At 32.9% G+C, this 20,533-nt stretch overlaps 2 protein-coding genes across 30 annotated transcripts; one reads left to right on the top strand and one right to left on the bottom strand.

Annotated features, from left to right (window-relative positions):
- Nucleotides 1–323: 323 nt before the first annotated feature.
- Nucleotides 324–7,674, bottom strand: LOC146901939 (SNF1-related protein kinase regulatory subunit gamma-1-like). 21 transcript variants are annotated; one of them, XM_085735276.1, is made up of 10 exons: nt 7,551–7,674; nt 7,400–7,448; nt 5,754–5,852; nt 5,181–5,261; nt 4,710–4,911; nt 4,307–4,500; nt 3,754–3,826; nt 3,630–3,675; nt 2,611–2,664; nt 1,764–2,532 (listed from the first exon to the last, which is right to left on the bottom strand). In XM_085735276.1, the coding sequence occupies exons 5-10, from the start codon at nt 4,752–4,754 to the stop codon at nt 2,018–2,020; spliced, it is 927 nt and encodes a 308-aa protein (XP_085591402.1). In that variant the 5' UTR covers nt 4,755–4,911; nt 5,181–5,261; nt 5,754–5,852; nt 7,400–7,448; nt 7,551–7,674; the 3' UTR covers nt 1,764–2,017. The 21 variants fall into 21 exon arrangements, with proteins under 21 accessions (XP_085591396.1, XP_085591406.1, XP_085591395.1 ...); XM_085735272.1 differs by having other exon boundaries at nt 5,181–5,220; XM_085735278.1 differs by having other exon boundaries at nt 5,181–5,217.
- Nucleotides 7,675–8,377: 703 nt separating this feature from the next.
- LOC146901938 (methionine aminopeptidase 2B-like) lies at nt 8,378–19,841 on the top strand. 9 transcript variants are annotated; one of them, XM_085735259.1, is made up of 15 exons: nt 8,378–8,430; nt 8,681–8,735; nt 10,148–10,187; nt 10,498–10,519; nt 11,020–11,132; nt 13,563–13,599; nt 13,683–13,790; nt 14,676–14,775; nt 15,283–15,428; nt 15,928–16,019; nt 16,131–16,225; nt 17,951–18,047; nt 18,827–18,970; nt 19,056–19,273; nt 19,557–19,841. In XM_085735259.1, the coding sequence occupies exons 5-15, from the start codon at nt 11,036–11,038 to the stop codon at nt 19,665–19,667; spliced, it is 1,245 nt and encodes a 414-aa protein (XP_085591385.1). In that variant the 5' UTR covers nt 8,378–8,430; nt 8,681–8,735; nt 10,148–10,187; nt 10,498–10,519; nt 11,020–11,035; the 3' UTR covers nt 19,668–19,841. The 9 variants fall into 9 exon arrangements, with proteins under 9 accessions (XP_085591385.1, XP_085591380.1, XP_085591378.1 ...); XM_085735256.1 differs by having other exon boundaries at nt 8,409–8,539; XM_085735254.1 differs by lacking the exon at nt 10,148–10,187.
- The last annotated feature ends 692 nt before the right edge of the window (nt 19,842–20,533 follow it).

The following is a 20,533-nucleotide window of genomic DNA, read 5'->3' as shown; positions in this document are numbered from 1 at the left end:
TTTAATTGACATTTTTTTTTAAATTTGATTTTTATGAATTTTAAAAAGTTACTATTAAAATTAAAGTATTTGATAAAGTTAGTTGTCGAAGTAACTGATAAATATAAAATGACATTAAATGACATGTTTGTTTATTTATTTTTTATAAATTATATATGTAATTCTTTCTACTTAATGTATTTCGTTTTAAATATCAAAACTAGCTACAAACCCGTGCTTCGCACGGGGTGGATTGCTTTTTTTCGGATAATTTTGTTGGCAAACACATATTTGTTAATACGCTTAAAAGTAAACTGATTCCAAAGATAGATATTACATGCATATAAATATAAAAAATCATGATCCATAACATATCAAATTCTAGATAGGTCTACCATAAACGAAACCAAAACAGAAGTTATACAACATAGATTATAAAGTAGTTGTGTTTGATGGATTACAAAGTTAAATTTCCAAAACGGCCTCATCATCTTCAATCCAAAAGGTAACCACTACCTTTCGTTGTTTACTGGCCGCGGATGAATTGAATTTAATTTGTACTTAAGATTGAACTTAGCAAGATCCAGAAACTCCATCCACAAGCCCCAGAAACTTTACTCTTAGGGGTGGCGCTTTGATTCGCCAAATTAGAGTTGTTCTCCACTTCCATAATCCTGCACAAAGGTACTCTAATTAGAATCTCATATAATTCCAATTTTAATGCATGTTTGAATTGACATCGAGTTTCACTGTAACACTATCATTTCACTGAAGCTCTAAATTGTGTCAAAAACATAGTGTCGCATATGATTATCTGTATTGATACTGTCAGAAAGTTACATCCTCATCTTATTTGAACATTCTTATTGTGTCTCAAATAAATTTCTAACAATTTTTTTTTCACATCAGTTAAAATGGGTCTCAAATACAAAAACAAAACAACCAAAAAAAAAAAATGAGACATTATAACCTTTGCAAACCATTATTATATCTCTATCATTTTCAGTAAACATACAACTAACCTCTTTTAACACCCTACCCATATAACTACGATTGCTAATTACTTAACTTCAATTGATAAAGTTAGATAATTTAACTCAGGTGCAAGTAAAGAGAAGAATAACTAAACAACCTGATTTTTCATAACCCTATAATATCTTACCATCTATAAAAAAAAAAAAACATTAACCCTATAATATGTTAAATATTTCACCATCTTTGATATTAATTTCATACAAATTCAAACCATATTAGGAACCTCTCTTGCAACTTTTCTTAATTACTATGCCTGTGTTGAATTCATCATCTTAGAACCATGACAGACAACTCTCCCATCAACCAAGAATTTAAAGTTTAAGCTAAGGTTTTTCTTATCTTTTGTTGCCATAATACTAATAAAACATTCTCATCTTTTTACAGCATTCAACCACAACATATAGAACATTCATTTTAAACCTTTGATACCAACATACATCTCATGTATCAAAATAGAAAAACTCTTAAAACATATGTATTTCCCCTCCTAATACCTATGTATACATTGTTCAAAGTTCCCTTGTTTTGACCAATGTGTGTTTCATAACAACTACTGATGCAATTTACTCTAAGAATTACTCTATTTTTTTGTACAAATCTTATTAATCAAAATTGAACAATATACGGATGACTAAAAAACTCAAGCAATCACCATCAAATAACCAAATCAGCAAATTTTTCCAGTACCGCGAAAAAAGCTACAATGATCCTGCAAATTAAGGATGAACAAACACATAAATCAAACAATGATTATTAACTCCATTTGCACATGCCAGACAACATTATCATAGCATATAATTATCTATACTGCAATTGAAGTGCTTAAAATGAATACTATGCACACAAGGGTTTTAAATTGTGGTCACAGTTAAACAGTGAACTTTTGTAATGCGGTAAAATGCGGCTGCAATTGCACCAGCCTGTCTCAGCTAGAAATGGTCTCCTCTCTTAGGGAGAGATATTTTATTTCAAAGATTTCTTCTCAACCAAGGAAGAAAAAAGCTTAAACCAAAAGGGTAATAAGCTCAAAAAAAGAGAGAAAAACTGACAGTTTAAAGTAGAGCCATCGTTTGCTTACCGTTGCTGACTTGAAGGGTTCTTCTTGCAGTATTACTTTGTAGTCCTCACCAAGGTTATTTGCAGCTTGCGGAGCATCTTTAGCCATGGTTTTATCTGCAGCAACACCACCTACCACTGCTGCACCTACTGCAGCAGCAGTTAATCCCGCAATTGCAGCAGGACCTGTAGCTCCTAATGCCATTGCTCCCAAAGCACCGACAGTTCCCACACCAACTCCAGCAGCTGTTGTTGTACCAGCTGATAGAGCAACTGCAGCAAGTTCTGCACTCTCCATCACCCACAGAATTATAGCTGAATAATCTATGATGCCAAGGTACCTGTCTCTCCAATCTGAACCAATTCCTGCATCAGGGTCATTAATTAGTGCTGCCAATATGTTGCTTTCAGATAGAATCTTAACAGCTTCGCCAACAGGCGTGTCTGCTAGAATTTGAATCACTGCCAAAGTCGTGATTCACATTAAATGCATAAGGTGATATCTTTGAAATGCATTTATATATGGTTAACAGCCCTTACCTTTTCCTCCAGGAACTCCAGGAAAAGAAGAAACATGAATCTTTGCAAATGAATCTGTCAAATGAGTTTAAGGTTTAAACTGATATTTGTGAGGTTATAACCTATTGTTGGATCTCTGCATTGTTAACAAACTGAAGTAAGGGTATACAGCTGTTTATTCTATTCCAATTGCAAAAAATACCTCATATTTAATAGCACAAAAGATATAGCCATCAAATTTATCTGCTACAAAAGATAATGAACATTTTACTAACCATCCAATTTATCTGCTACAAAAGATATAACCATCAAATTTAATTGCAATCATTGAAGGACAAAAGATAGAATAATCAGGAAGGTTCGAAGGAGAAATAATAACTGAGCATTCTAAAAAACATCTCTCACCAAAGACTCAGCAAAAAAAAAAATCCCTATTATTTGAAAGAATTGGAAATAGAGAAGAGTATTGAAAGCGAGAGATAATATAAACGTTACATTAACCAAACTTTAAGCAACTTTGAAAGTTCACCAGTCAGGATAAGTAGGCTTCCGAATGTTACACATATAAAAATAGGTCTGATGCGTAAAAACAGGACATAATATTGTCCGAGTGTTGTTGACAGTAGGTGGTTAGTAACTATCTGCAACTGGACACAAAATACAAAAAATAATGACGAAACATGCTACGAAAGAGCAACAGATATTAAATCAACATGACATGAGAGAGTAAGGCCATAGCCTTCAAATTAGTCTATAAATAGAAGATTAGCCAACTACTATAACATATAATAGTAGTTGGGACATAGAAATTCTTTCTATTTTACATATATATGCAAGAATGAAATTACAGTCATTTCAATAAACCATTTTCTTTGGTCTACGTCAATAACCTTTTCCACTCTTAATTAATGGAAGAATGCTTATACTATTCTTATTTGAGAATACCCGTACTATTTTTTTTTTATGAAAGAAGACCCAAACTACTCGAGTCAAATATCAAACAATTTGATGTGTCTTATTAAAAGTCATAAACATTATACCTCCATCCTGAAAGAGTAGCTTCAACACTTCTCCTTCCACATCTGACTGCAAGGTTTGAAAGAAAAAACAAAGTCAGGAGCTGTACTTAGGAAGGATGTATAGTTACAGAAATTGCAAGGTCACCTTAACAGGGAGTGAAGTGCCCCACTGATCCACATAACCTATAACTTGTCCATCTTTGATTATATCACCCTGTGGATTTCAAAATCGCAAACAGAAAATTGAGTTTATGCAAAAAATACGACAAACCTGGCAAACATTTGAAGAATACAACGTAAAATTACCCTAGTAGAAATATATACGTCAACCTATATCAGAGTAGTTAAGATATAATATATAATTCTGCCACAATCTTTTTTATAAAATTTGATTAAAAAAGTCAGCATATGCATGTTACCCCTAGTTGACGATTGGCAAAGCATAATTGCTTCTTTGCTCCTTAAATAAGATCAAAACATATAAAGCTTGGGTGATAACATCTATAAACACCTTAAAATAATGGCTTGTCGTATATGTTCGTACAGGTAGAAATTTCAAATCTTTTATAACTTTCTCCTCTAACGTTTCAACAAACACCTATGAACTTATAATGACTTTTTTCATAACTTAAGAAGCATAGACATATTTTAATTGGCAAACAGCATAAGCTGCAGACTAATCCAAATTGGGTCATACCTGATTTTTAAGCAGAGCCTGCTGTGAGAGCTGCAATTGCTGAGGATAAAGAGCTCCATTAGTCGTCATCAGTTGAGAGGCTAGATTGGATGACCCCATCGTCCCACTGGCTTGTTGTGTTCCTTGCAGTGATTGTCCTGCAGAATTCGCCAAAGAAAATTGCGAGGATTGCAACAAACCAACTTGCTGCCCCGGCTACACCAAACACAAATCCAATCTCACAATCACATTCACAACAATAACCAGACACAAATTCAATATCATAATCATATTTACAACAATAACCAAACACAAAATCTTGAAGAAAATTTTACAAATTACAACACCAATCATAAAAATTCCAAAATCCTTTCTCATAGACTAACAATTATTGATGCGAACAAAAAAAAATCAAACTTTTATACAGAGGTTAATTGGTTAGACTGTGTTGCACCGGCACCAGACAACATGGGGAAGGGACCACTCTGTCCAGCTAACGCCGATGCCAACAGTCATGCTTCCGGCTAATTGCTGTTGATGAGCAGTAACAGAAGCTGACCGTCCAAAATTGGAAGCACCACCGCTGATGCGAACACCGATGCCTCCGGCTAATTGCTGTTGCAGAGCCTTGTAATGACATTTATAAAAATGACCAAACATAAATTCAATACCATAATCAGATTACAACAATAACCTAACACAAATTCAATATCATAATCACATTCGATGCTTGTAAAGGTGGAAATTTAAATTCTTTTATAACTTTCTCATTCAACTTTTCCATGAATACCTATAAAGTTATAACGGCTTTTTTCATAACATAGGAAGCATAAACATATTTTAATTGAGAAACGGCATAAGGTGCACACTAATCCAAATTGCGACATAGCACATACCTATTGATTGTTAAGTGAAGCCGGTTGTCAGCTGCCGCTTCTGACCATAAAGAGCTCTATTAGTCGTCATCATTTGAGAGGCTAGATTGGACGAAAGTATTATACTTAAAAAAGGTCGCAGTCCCAGCTAAATAGTTAAAAGGAATGATAACATGATAGTATGTAATAACATCATGCCAAGGCTACGGGTGCATACTTTTAAGTATATTAACAAATCTGTCTATAACTTGTGATGATCCTTAATTATAAAAAAGATTAAGTGATGACATTTAGTTTCCTTATGATTTATAAATGATAAGCATACTTTCATTTCTGTCAACATCGATTCAATTACTATTAGTGTGAGTCTTGATGAGTGTTTGGTATAGGCGATTTTGAATGAATTTGATTATAAAAAAATTGAGTGTGAAGTGACTTATTTTAAGACGTGTGCTCTAAATTTTTAAGAGCAAGTTTGGCATAGAATTTAGTAATTTAGTTTAAAATTTTCCATCTAATTCAAAAGCCATTTTCCAGAAATTTTAATCATTATTCATACATCATCTTCAATGTTGAATCTTCATTGATCAGTACCTCATACATACCCAGAGCTTCATCAACATTCTTCTGTAGATACTGAATCTGACTTTGGCGGGCAGGTTTTGTTTCCGACAGTTCTGAAGCAGAAAGAACCTGTACAACAATGAACAAACACAAAACATTAAAACTAAATGTAAAAAAAGAAGAAGAAGAAACCATCGATTGAAATTCTGAACACAAAATCGCAACGATAAATAAAATTACGAATAAAAAAAAACCCAGCAATTCAACCACAATCACACAAACAACAAAACCAGAAATAAAAAATGGAAGGAAACAACCAAAAAACTAAAAATCAAGAACACCAATCTTGTAGAAATGCAAAGTACATGTTTTAGAGACATGCAGCAGAACGATCATCCATTTCAAATTCCCCCAGAATAAAAGAAAAAAAATGCAAAACACAAAGCCTTAACATCAAATCAAAAGGAAAAACAGAGATTCCAACCTAAAATAACCAAAACTGATTCAATAAAGCATTTTTAGAGACATGCATGATCTCATATGAACTTAACATTATCAGAAACACCAGAAGGACCACTTTGGGACCCAGAGGCCATCAACAGATTATGACTTTCAATCCACTGCAATTTCGTCGCCGGAATCGCCAAATCGTCCAATCCCACCGCCGGCGAGTTCTTCTCCGGTACTCCCTCCCACCACCGGCGACTTCTTCTTCAACTAATTATAAAACTATTGCTTCACACATAGTTCAATGGTGATTGTATATATTCCAATTACTTCATCAAAAGTCTATACCAGTTTTTCAAATTTATAAGCAAGAACCAAATGTCATTCTTATTCAAACTTCACACATAGCCATATCTATGAGCCCTACACCTAATGAAATCAGTTCAATATACCAAAGAAGCTAGCAAAAATCTCCCTGTTTTCAAAAAGAAAAATTACAATGGCCATCTTTAACATCAATTGATCACAAACACTAATTCAAATGACTTATAATCTATTTATTTGCAACCTAATCACAAATTATTATTGCTTTGAAATCAGTTCAATATACCAAAGAAGCTAGCAAAAATCTCCCTGTTTTCAAAAAGAAAAATTACAATGGCCATCTTTAACATCAATTGATCACAAACACTAATTCAAATGACTTATAATCTATTTATTTGCAACCTAATCACAAATTATTATTGCTTTTATCTAAAAAAATTCCAATTATCTCAAACACTATCTTTCACCCAAATTTTGTATCAAACACCATCATTATCACAAAATAGCTTAATCACAGCTTATTACTTTTATCTCAAGATTTTGCAAATTTTTCACCCAAATTTTGTATCAAACACTATTGTTATCACAAAATAGCTTAATCACAGCTTATTGCTTTTGTCTCAAGCTTTTGCAACTGTCTCAAACACAAACCCAAAAACATGTAAACCTAGAACAGAACCAAAGCATAAAACACCAACAAAACACAGAAACAAAACAAAATCAAACCACAATCAAAAAAATCTAACAAATAAACGACATGCAAAGTGATCAAAAACAAAACACAAACATTTAAATCTAATAGCAAACAAATTTGAAAAAGAAAATAAAAATCAAACCTAGAACAAAAACAAAGAACACAAAAAGCAACAAAACACAAACATGCAACAAAATCCAACAACTCAAACCTGAAAACAGCAAGGAACCGGACCAAAAGCTGCTACCAACTAAATAAACCTGAAGAAAAAGATGAAAACCAACATTAGAATAGACACAAAGCACAAAAAAAGGAAGAAAACGCAAACATGCAAAGCGATTTGCGACCACACAAAATCAGACCAGAAGCTTCAATCGGGAAAAGGACGGAACCGTACAGAAGATGAAGAAATAGGAGGAGTAGTTGTGGGAATGGGAATGAAATAGTAGGAAGCAGAATTCAATTCAATCGACCCATATATATAGGTGAACACCACCATTTACTAATTTACCAAACTGCCCCCACAGGGGTAAAATTGGAAAAAAAACAGACAAAGATTTTTATATATAGTTTAGTAGATTTATTTCCAAATACTTTCAACTCTAAAATAATGAATGTGCTTTATGAACTCAATTATCATCTTTTATTCAACAAATTTTCATTTTTTGACGAATTTTATTTAACTAAACTAGCTTCACAATTTATTTATTATTATTATATTTAAAATTAAATACTACATTAATTAAAAGCAATGTCATAAAAAAAAAAGTGAACAACAAAATATAAAAAAGTATACCGTACGGGTTGCAGTAAACTACGTATAAAAACATGGGAACGTGGGTAGTTTATTTTTCTTTTATAAAATATTAAAATTAATGTAATAAGGTTAAAATTGGAAAAAGTTATAAAAAGCTACCAGCTATAAGCTTAAAAGCTACTTGAAATAGCTTTTCAAAAAACGCTATAAGCTAGTGGAAAAAGCTTTTTACCAAACACAACTTATTTTATCAAAACAAACTTATAAGTTAGTCCAACAAGCTATAAGCTAGTTTATTTGTGTTACCAAACACAGCCATATGGCCTTTGGAGATTTTAGGGGGGCTTAAAAAGTAATGTTATTTTCATAATGTTATTTGGCTAATATCAATTTTATTTTATTTTTGAGAGAAAAATCAAAATTTTCTCCACTTTGAAAACCGTAAAAATTACTCTCAGCCGGCGCTCTCTCTTCTTCTCTCTAATGTAAGAACTCAATCTCACTCTCTTTTTTCGATTTTAACCTTGAATCTTGCTTCTTTGTTACTGTTGTTGTCTCTATATCACCTTTCGTCTTACAGCAGTATATCATAAGGTTTGTTACTTTAATTTTTTTTTAGGGTTTCTCTGCATGAATCTTATTCTTGCATTTTCACCTTTGAATGTTGTTCTTATTATTTCTGCACCGGTGTTTTTTACTCTTTCAAAGTAACACATCATTTCTTTTCTTTTCCAGATTAACTTGGAAGATTTAACACTTGGAGTAATAGCTGAAGAAATTATCTTCAAAGGTTTGTTCTTTGTTTATTTTTATAGTTGATTTTAACTTGATTATGTTTGTTCTCTTGTGATTCTTAGTTGAATCCTGGATTTTCTGTTTTAACTCAGTTTGATTGACATGATTCATGTATATATAGAAAATATATTGATGTTTTCTTCAGGCTTCTGTTTTTGATATTAAACTAAACTTAATGTAACTATTTTTTTTCTAACATGTAGTTCAATTTTGAAACTAATTTTATCATATTTTGCTTCCTTGTTTTCAATTCTGAAACTAAATTTATATGTCTTATTTATGTTGTTACTCTTTGTTCTCTGTTTGCAATTTTGAAAGCCTATGTTTATGGTAAATACAAATTGTATTACTTTCTTTTTGACATTGCATTTGTTTTGATTCACTTTGTAATCTTTTTTTGCTTTATTTTTTACTCATGATGTTACTCTTATTTGACTCATAGCTGATTGAATGACTCCTTGTTTTTTGTTCAATTTTTATTCTCTGTTGATTGTATGCCATACTTTCAAGTCTTTTTAAATGATTGTTGTCACTTGTATGCCATTTGTTTTCAAGATATATAAGTTTTTCTTTATGCTTCCGATTTGTCAAGTCCAATCCCTTTTATTTTGGCAAGTTAAACACCATCAAGGGATTCTTTAATCCCTAAGAACAACGACATAGTGGTAGCATTTGAAAAAAAATAAAAATGAGGACTAGATTAAAACCTCCTTGTTATAGTAGTAGACAAAAAAAGCAACCTCCTCGTTAAAAAACTAACTGAAAGCGATAAAAGCATAGTAAAAAAAAAAATGGTGTAGTGCATTCCATGAAAAAGGGTACAACTACAAAAACCATCCAAAACCAATATTTTTTTTATCATTTAAAACATGTAACGAGGAAGATTAATTTTTCATGGAAAAATTTCGCAATAGAGAATTGAGGCACCATATGCCACAAGTTAAAGATTTGGTAGAGACCCTATAGTTTGTCAATCTATCGGCACAACAATTTTCATCTCTATATACGAGAAACTCCAAAATCCATGCTACACGAAAGATCAACACAACAAGTTCAATGATTAAAGAGAGTTGTCAGGGAATGTGAGTCGTAGAATAGAAAACGTGTATCACCATAAAGATTCACGCTCCAATCAATGTCTCGTCAATTCGTATTTTATTCGATTTTGATCTTTCAATGAATGAAGAAGGGAAAATGAATAAGGGTGAATATGATGAAATTTTATGAATTTTTAGGATGTGATTTTTATATTTTAGTGAAAAAAGAAAAAAAGGGGAAAATAATATGGATATAAGATGTTATTTAGCACATCATCTTTATTTTTAGTACATCATCTTTATTTCTCTTCTCTGTTCTCGTTTTTTTTCTTTCATTCACGTCTGAATCTCAACCACCATCACATTTCAGTTTCATTTTCGTGTTTCTCATCTCCATATCTGTGATTAAGGTAGTTTCTTTTGGCTTTAAAACTGTTATGTTCATGGGTTTTTGTTGATTCTTTGATTATTCATGCTTTGATTTGTTTTAACAGTTTTATTTTTAATTTTTTTTTACATGGTTGGTTTGGTTCTTGGATCTTGGTTTTGTTTGACACTAAAAGGTATGTTAATATCCTCTATTGTTTTTTTCTGCTTTTCTGTTTATGATTTTCTCAACTAGTATATCCTTTAAAATACTCTTTAATCAGGTCTATCTATCTAACATTTTTTTTGTTTTCTATTTGATATTGTGGAACTTGGATCGGCTGTCAAAAAAAGGATCTATCTATCCTTTAAAAAGGTATTTTTTTTCTCTTAGTGACTGTGTTTGAGTGTGTTTCTTGCTGATCTGCTGTTTTGTTCTCTTTTTATCTAAAGTGGAACAAGTGAATAAGTTGTTACCACTATATTCAGTAACAGATTCAATGTTTTCATTCATATTTAAATTAGATGAAAAAAGGTGTAGCATAAACACAAAAAATATGAACTAAGCTTAGTGTTGGCCTAAATTAATGATTTGTAATGCCCTTATATTTTTTAAATTACATTGCAGTTTTTTTTTTTAAGGTAAACACTATAAAAATTAACCTCAAATTAAATTTGGTTGCGATTTCTTACTCAAGAGCTAGTTACTTCTGGAGTAACCTTTTAACCTCAACTTAAAAGTAATGATGCATAAATTTCTCTCCATCTTCATACAATGAAACGTGCTGCATTATTTTCATTCTCTTTCTAGTTAGTTAACAAGTACTAATAGTTTGGCTTTTACATGTTTTAAACTTTGGTTATTCTTGAAAAAAGAACTTTCAAAGTTATTATGGAGCAAGGAAGACAAGGACTTGCAGAGGAAGACAAGGAGCTTATGGAGCAAGGTGGCAGTAGCATGCAAGAAAGGCAAGGACTTATTGAGCAAGGTGAAAAGAGAACTCTTTCTATTTATGTGTTTGCATATAGTTTATCAAGATCATGGTTGTGAGTTTGCTTTCTATGGAAACCTTTGTATGTTTGTTTTGAACTTCTGCTTGTATGCTTATGTTAATTCTGTTTGAATTCTCTTCATATATATTGAATTGAGGCTTGTTTAACAGTTTACAAACTAATGCTTTAGTTTTTAACTTTTGCTTGTATATTTATGTTAATTCTATTTGAAGTCCCTTGATGTATTAAATTGAAGTTTGTTTAACAGTTTACAAACTATTGTTTTGGTTTTGAACTTCTGCTCTTATGCTTATGATGAATATCTAAGACTTAAATGCTTAAATTTTTAAGTATTGGAAATTTATTTACAAGACCCTAATCAACCATAAACAGAAAATGCATCTCAAAGTGGTAACAGAAACTGCAACTCATTTAGTGAATGATACCCCCTTCCACCTGTTGTCCCTCAACCTAAAAAAAGAAAACCCAATGCAAATGGTCCCTCTAAAAAATCTTCTTGTTGGGACCACTTCATTGCCATAAAAAATACAAATGTGACATTAAAATACACGGAACATCTAGTTTGCTAGCCCACTCAAGAATTTGTAACAAAAACCCATATCTAGCAAATGATCTCAAACAAACAAATCTTGTTTTTGCAAGTGGGGAGGGTGGTGGATTGGTCTCCGTACACCCAAAATTTGATAAAGATGCTTGTAGGAGGGCAATCACTCTATTTGTCATCCTTGATGAACATCCTTTTAGAGTTGTCAACATAATGACATTTAATCAAATTCAATCTTTCATTTTATATGATCAGACACTTGACACTTCATCTCAGTTTGCTTCATTGCCTGACTCTCAAGTGCTCAACCAAAGGGCCCTACTTATGTTCCGACGCTTGCTCTTCCTTCTTCATATTTGTCCTTTATCCTACATGGAAAAAAATTTGTTTTTCTTTGAAACACTAAGCCGTTCTATCCATCATTGTTTATCATTATATTGAGACCAAAGATTTATTTTGTTGCTCATCATTCTTGCAGGGCTTTATCTTTTTTTTTTTTTTTTTGTATAGTGTGCTACGTGTTTTGACCGCTACATCCTCTCTGCCATTTTGTATTGCCCTTCTAAAATTTTAATGTTGTTTTTATATCACTGTCAATAACTTCCCAAAGAAAGTGAAATAACAATATATGAAGTGTTTCGTACGTTATGGGATTATTCTTTTTACCAGAAATTAAGAGTAGCAGAATTTGTATACCAATCAATACATGAAATCTACTCTATTTCTCTCTTCTCATCTTGTTCTCACAACCAAACACACCCTTAGAGGTCAAGGAATTCAAGTATAATTTTTTTGCGTGGGTGAATCCTATTTATAGAAAGAATGAATTCTACTACTCAAAAAAATGAATTCTGCTACTCTTAATTTCTGGTAAAAAGAATAATCCCATAACGTACGAAACACTCCATCCATTGTTATTTCACTTTCTTTAGGAAGTTATTGACAGTGATACAAAAACAACATTAAAATTTTTGAAGGGCAATACAAAATGGCAAAGAGGATGTAGCGGTCAAAACACGTAGCATACTATACAAAAAAAGATAAAGCCCTGCAAGAATGATGAGCAACAAAATAAATCATTGGTCAAAACACGTAGCACTCTATTCAAACTGAGATAGAGTGACTGCCCTCCTACAAGTATCTTTATCAAATTTGGGTGTACTGAGACCAATCCACCACCCTCCCCACTTGCAAAAACAAGGTTAGCTAGGAAACATAAAATGGGCATATTAAACAGGCCCTTAGTCAGGGACAATTAGAACAGTTAGCTAGGAAGTTAAAGGGCATTAGTTTGATAAATAAATAGGTGTAAGGGTGTTGTGCAAATATTTTAGCTTTGAGTAAAGAGAGCTATGGCTCTAAGGGAAACTCTTGAAGGAGAATTCTTTCTCCTATTCTTAGTCTTCAATAGACTGTCCACTTGTTTTTTGTTTATTTCTCTCTATTTCTATTTCTTATTTTTTTCTTCTCTAGTTTTTATTTTGATTTCTTTTCTCTTCTCTATCAAAAGCAAGACACTCTAGCTATGATCCAATACTGTGTAAATAACATTTTGATGAAGTGTATATTACTGCCCCTATTTCTTCATTGTTAAAACTAAAATGGTATGCAAGTTTCTAAGAAAAAGTGAAGAACATTGTTTGAACACTGAACATGAAAAAATAGGATCCCTGTAATTGACCATATCATACCGTTTAATCTTTTTTCTAGTAAGAAACTTAAAATCACTTTAAGTAACGTAGTTATTATTGTTGTCTGTGAATTATTGATGTTTTATTTTTCTACTATACTCTGGTTATGTAATATCATGTACCTGTCATATTATTGATCTCAATTTAAATGCATTTTTCTCTTTTAACAGAAGTTTCAAAGAAGAAAAAGAAGAAAACTAAAAGCAAGTGAGGGTTTCTTCTGCCTTTAATGATTATTCTCCTAATAGTACATTTTTGCCGAAGTTATCATTTTGTCCTTATGTGGTCAGGAAGAATAAAGGACCCGTTGAGCAGACAGATCCACCATCAATTCCTGTTCTTGATCTTTACCCATCTGGAGATTTTCCAGAAGGTGAAATTCAGCAGTACAAAGACGAGTAAGTTGATATATATAAATTTAAGCAATATCTGACATTTTCATGAAAATTTGGTTTGAGTTTCCATTTGAGTGAAATTTTCCTGTTTTATTTTTCTTTGATTTTTTTTAACATCAGCAATAGAGGAAGTACATTGTCTAACCAAAGCCTCGATACTTAAAATACCTAAAATATGGTATCAGTGCCTATCCCAATTTTGTATGGCCATCCATTATCAGTATGTTATTGAGCCACCCAAGTTATGTTCAAGATGTCCTTGGATACAAGGGGCATGTTTTGAGAGTCCTGCATTGGATAGTGATGTGTTATGAATATTGATTATAAGTGAAAGACAACTCTCATATCACAAGCTGGTTTGGTGGGGTTGAATTAGGCCCAAACCAAATTCTAAGAGAGACCCAAATACATGCAAGCCTAAGTATCTGTGTATGTCAACTTTTTTAACTGTATCGGTAGCGGCTAATCTGCTGCCGTCCTGTTTCTAGACATGGCTATTCCACATTTCATTCTATCTTTAACAACCTCTCACACTGAAATTGTGTTGCACCCCAAGGCTTTATGGTTCCAAAGCTTATATTTTGAGAAGCTTGCAGAGAATAAGAAATAGTTAAATTCTATAGAGACCCAACTCAAATATAAGTGAAACCAAATGTAGGAAAGTAGCGTTGTCCTCAAAGATGATTTTTTATGGTCCAACTTCATTTTTGCATCATTAACGGGTTAGTGGATTTACTTGCCAAACCAAGAACTGCATTGATTAAACACTTACTTGTGTGTCATGTTCCTACCACAGTATATAATTGTTTTTTCTTTTCTCATACTCATTTTGTTTCCATATTCTGTTTGAACTTTCAAACTCTATTTATGTTGGAATTTCTATGCTAGTAACTTATGGAGAACAACATCAGAGGAGAAGAGAGAGCTGGAGCTCCTTCAGAAACCAATATATAATTCAGTTCGTAGAGCAGCAGAAGTTCATCGTCAGGTTGCAACTTAGATTGTTACACTCCAGCATTAACTCTGTGTTTTGATGAGTAGTTTTTGAAAAAAGAAAAAGTGGACAACATTGACTGTTCATTATTTGGTTAGGGAGAACACTTTGAGAAAGTTTATTTTTGAAACGATTGAAAAGAAAGTTGGGTTCAATCTAAGTCAAATCATCCACATTCACAAAGTGCTTGAAAAACATGACAAGAATATAGTAGTAGCATTTTTTTTCAATGTTAAATTTTGCTTTCCTTCTTTTTATATTAATATGGAAATACGCATTTTCATTTCTCATCATTACCTTTCAACCAAGGAAACACTCTTATTTTTTATGTCTAATATTTTTCTTTTCGTTGTGACTTATTTTCTTTTTATTCCGACGAAGAGTTGGTAAAAAGTACATATGTTCCATGGTAAATCATGGTGTTATATCAGTAACTCATTATATATACTTAAGTTTGTTTGTCTATGAGTTGGATACTCAAGTTTGTTTGTCTCTGAGTAGGTTCGGAAATATATGAAAGGCATTATAAAGCCTGGAATGCTGATGTCCGACTTATGTGAAACATTGGAGAACACCGTTCGTAAGCTAATATCAGAGGATGGCCTGCAAGCTGGCATTGCTTTCCCCACAGGATGCTCTCTGAATTGGTATAACTTTATTCTTCTGTTCTCTATCTTGACTATCTGTTATGTTTCATGGTTTCTTTTCTGAATGTTGGATGATAAAGGATCAACAAGAGCACATGCTAGGTAGTGCAAAGACGAGACATCTGTTTTTGATGAATTTTTGATGAATTGTTATACGGATAAAATCATAAATGCATGTATTAGAGAGGAAGTTGGTAGAACTTAGGTTGGGAGTGACACTTCTTGAATAAAAAAGGTGGTTGACCGTTAACTAAAAATCTCCATTCTTGAGAGTTTATCGTTGACTAAAAATTAGAAGTAGATAAAGACCAAGAAGAACACGAAGTGCATGCAACTCTTTAAAATGATTCAGAATTTTTATTTGGCTTCTACAAAGAGTCAGTTTTAAAAGAATGATGTTTGATCAATGTAGTAAACCCTACCTAGTAGGAAAGGGTTTTGGTTTTTATTATTGTGTTTTTTTTTTTGAGTTTTGTTAATTAAACTATTTGTTTTCCAGGGTTGCCGCTCATTGGACCCCCAATTCTGGAGATAAGACTGTTCTTCAGTATGATGATGTGATGAAGTTGGATTTTGGCACCCACATAGATGGTAATACACGGAATATTTTTCTGGATTTGTTTTTCTAGGGTAATTTGGGTTATTGCTGCACATAATCTAAAATTACTTTATTCAAATACTTGTCATGGATTTTCTTTGCAGGATATATAGTTGATTGTGCTTTTACCGTGGCGTTCAACCCAATGTTTGACCCACTGCTTGAAGCCTCCAGGGAAGCAACCTATACGGGTATTAAGGTACTTAATAGAAAAATGCTCAACTTTGGGGAAGGTTGGTCTTCATTTATGTCAAAAGAGGACTATGTCATGCCGATGAAACTGCTTTTCTACTAATAAGTCAAAATGCTCAACCTAAATACTACCTGCTGAAACGATGTTATGGTCTAAAGCAAGAAGTAATGACCCAATTAACAAACAAGTTCAGTTACTCTTAATATAACTTCCACTCTCAAAGTCAGTGGACTTTAAGAGTTTAACAAAAAAGTTCTTTGTCAATGAAATTGATCAAGAACACTCTCAAAGTCAGTGGACTTTTAAGAGTTTAACAAAAAAGTTCTTTGTCAATGAAATTGATCAAGAACTTGAGTTTATCAAGCAGTTTACAGAATATATGTGTATAGATCCTTATTTAAAGTATCCACATACTAATATCAGAAGGAATGTGGCAGACTGCGAGGCTCTAGTTAGTAACCTTTATCTTTTACTAAGATCACATCCAACTCTTTATGCTTGGTACTTGAATGAATGATCAGATTGTGTGTGTGAAATAATGCTAAGGTTGTTACAGTAGATGATACGATGAGAACTGGTACCTTTGACTCCTTGAGGTATTGTGTAAAATTTAAATCCACAATAGCTCTCTTGTACTGTTTCCTAAGCTTCTGTATTTGGCTTTAATACTGGATTTGAAAACACCAGAAAATCTCATTTGGTCTTAGATACACACCTGACTCAGAGCTAGATCTCTAGTCTTTAGAGTCTCAGGCCTAGTATGAATCACGATATTTTAAGGAAAATGCCTGAAGGGAATCGGCAGGCTGCAGAAGCAAGCCATGTTGGATGTGGCCTTGAGACACTTAAAGGTTAGGGGAGAAATTGATTTTTTCCCGATGTTTCCGGTTGATGAAATCCAACATCGATTACAGCTATGATCAATACTGATTTTCAAAAAAGAAATATATATGATCAACACTTTCCTATAAAGCTTGGGCAATACTCTCCCTTTGAACTATTTTTGGGCTGAGTTAGGTCTAGTCCAACTTGTAATTTGGTTTTGAACTATTTTTTTGGGCTGAGTTAGGTCTAGTCCAACTTCTAATTTGGTATTAGAAATTGTCCAAAATATGTTACCAAGTCACCTGCATTTGTCCATGGTCTAGATGTTAAGTTATGGGGGTGAAAGGTGTGTTGAGGTCCTATATTGACTTGGTATTAAGTTGGGGCCTAAAACCAAACTCTAATACTAGTATGTGGTAGTAATTTTTGTAAGTGTATGTATGACGTTTCTAGCTGATTTCCTTAGAGCCGAATGTTGCATCTTTGAGTATGTATTTGTCTTTAAACTAGCGGTGGGATATTATCTAAGCTTCTTTGATATCTGTTTTTGAATGGTTACGGGATTTTCCATTTCTGATATGCTTGGAGTTTGGGCCGCTGTACAAAATTGTTCAGGGGATTAGTAGAACTAGCGTGCCTTTGACACTGTACATGTAGAAATGGCCTGTGTTTCATATTTTTCTCTTTGTAATGTACCATCTATATCTGTTTATATTTTTATCATCTGTACTTACTTGTTTATGACTTAATGTACTTGTGTGTTTATTCAGAAGTTTTATAGATGTGAAGATAATGAACAGACATATTTTCTGTTTGAACTGTGTGGTGTGTTATTTTAGGTTCTGCACCAATTAAACCGTGTTTTAATATGTTGGTTCCTTCAATATAATATGGTTTACCATTTAGGAAGCTGGAATCGATGTGCGCCTTTGTGATGTTGGTGCTGCAATTCAAGAGGTCATGGAGTCATATGAGGTTGAGATTAATGGGAAGGTGTATCAAGGTATGATGCTTCTATTTATTGTCTTTATTTTATTTGGTTTGCACTCTGCACGTTTCTCCATCTATAATGCGCAAATACAGAATTTACATTTCTTTGTTATCAAATGAAAGGAGGAACTTGAATGACAGACATGACACATCACATCTACCAAGGGGTTGTGTGCATCTTCCTTGGCGTTTGTTGATATTGTTAATATTATTGATACTGACATAGTTATTTCCCATGTAATAAATAGAAAAGATTTGAAAAGAAAAGTGGATTTATTGGATTTTATGGTACTTGATATTTTGCATGTCGTGATAATCCTACCGCAACTATTGTTAGGATCGTCTACTACAACCATAACTAACTCAAGTTAGTTACACCAATTTTCTATAAAAAAAATAGGGATAGAGCCTAAACTGAAACCGTATTGGCATCTAATTTTTTTCTCCTCCTCTGCCTTAACATGCCGTCAGTACACTTCCAATCAATGTTACACCCCTGAATCATCACTCTAGGGTGACTTCTGTATTTGGATTAGTAATTTGAGCTCCATCAGTGTCATTCTTGCATGTGATTGTAGGCCAAAGCCAGATGCAAGGAACTTTCTGTAATGGTGTCAATTGATTATTTGGTTGAACCCTGTACAGTTTAAATAAGTGAAACCAAATAATTGTTTTTCTTACTCATTTTTTTTTATTTTTTATATATTTTGTCTGTGTACTTCATTATACTGTTTATCAGTATTATGTTTCACATAGATTGTGATGTATAATGCAATCACATTGTCATTGCAGTTAAGAGTATACGGAATTTGAATGGACATAGCATTGGCCGCTATCAAATTCATGCTGGTAAATCTGTTCCCATTGTGAAAGGTGGAGAGCAGACAAAGATGGAAGAGGGGGAATTCTATGCAATTGAAACATTCGGGTCAACTGGTAATAGTAGCTTCTTTAGGTGTTAGACATTGTTATATTGGATTTAATAATGCATGATAGAATATTCGCTAAATGTTATGTTCAGGGAAAGGTTATGTACGAGAAGACCTGGAATGCAGCCACTACATGAAAAACTTTGATGTTGGTCATATGCCGCTGAGATTGCCCAGAGCTAAGCAACTATTAGCGACTATTAACAAGAACTTCTCCACTTTGGCCTTTTGTAGGCGATATTTAGATCGCCTAGGAGAGACTAAATACTTAATGGCATTGAAGAACTTGTGTGATGCTGGCATTGTTCAGGTACGTTATAGGAGCTAGAATCAAGAAATTTTGTGGTTAGTTTTTATTTTATTAAAATTGCATGTTGTAATCGTTGCAATGAGAAGAAAGTTATTCGTAGCTTTGATGGCCATGACTGCCATATATTACTCAATCTAATATTTTCACTCCATATCCCTTGGCAGGTTACATGCCAATGCAAATATGTAGTTCTGTTTAACATGATTATATGTTGTCCTTACATTAATATTTACTTGTTTAAATTATAAGCATGAATGACTAATTTTTGCTCCCTTACATGCAGCCTTATCCTCCTCTATGTGATGTGAAAGGAAGCTATGTATCACAGTTTGAACATACAATCCTACTCCGACCAACATGCAAAGAAGTTATATCAAAGGGTGATGATTATTAATGCGAGCTTTAAGTGTATTTTGTTTAGATACATAATATGACTTTTTCTTATAAACTGTTCACCATACCATCCAAACTTGGGTTTTGTAACTTAAGTGTACCTGTAGAGTTTTACATTACTCGTTTATTTTGTCAATCGCAACTTTATTACTTTAAGAGGTTCAACCTAACTAAACCATTTTCTTAACACTATCAAATTTACAAAATTTATCTGTTTAATCTGGCTTGGTTTCGCAAGAATGATATCATGCGGTGTCTAATTTCTTGAGGCAAATTATATCTCAGACAACATTTAAGTTAAGAATGCTACTCCCTTCAGTCCTATATATAAGAAAAGATTCATTTTTGAGAAATGCTAGGGTCACACCCTCTAGCACACTCTTTTAACACACTCCAATGATATTCAACCACCTCATGCAACTTCTTTTATTCCATTTCTTGCTACCTGTTTAAAGAGTAATTATTTTTTGTTTTTTTTATTATTATTTGTATTTGGACTCGTCATCTTCTTTTGTGTTTGGAAATTGGATACAAATTTATAGTGAACAAAAAATTGAAATCAAAACATGATGGAAATGGATTAAACAAAACAAGTATGCAACAATTGAAGCCATGTTCCTAAAATTTGACCGGAAAACGTTGACGCCGTTAGATTCAGTTCGAAACTCATCCAGGTTCTCCTTTTTCTCAATTCCACTTTCCCGATTTTCCAACGCGATTTGATTAACGACATAGCTTACTTTTTCGATTTAATTAATCACACAGGTTTTCAATCATGGCGGAGGAAAATTCTCGTTTAGAAATTTTGTCACAAGAAAATGGAACTCAAGTGGTTCCACCAACTCTTGTAGAAGGAGTCGCTGAGCT

This window comes from Medicago sativa, chromosome 8 (assembly GCF_051527215.1).
Source record: "Medicago sativa cultivar Bolivia chromosome 8, Bolivia_mono, whole genome shotgun sequence".
NCBI classification, from domain to species: domain Eukaryota; kingdom Viridiplantae; phylum Streptophyta; class Magnoliopsida; order Fabales; family Fabaceae; genus Medicago; species Medicago sativa.
The sequence above is the reverse complement of the archived record's forward strand: the minus strand, read 5'-3'. Positions and strand labels throughout refer to the sequence as shown.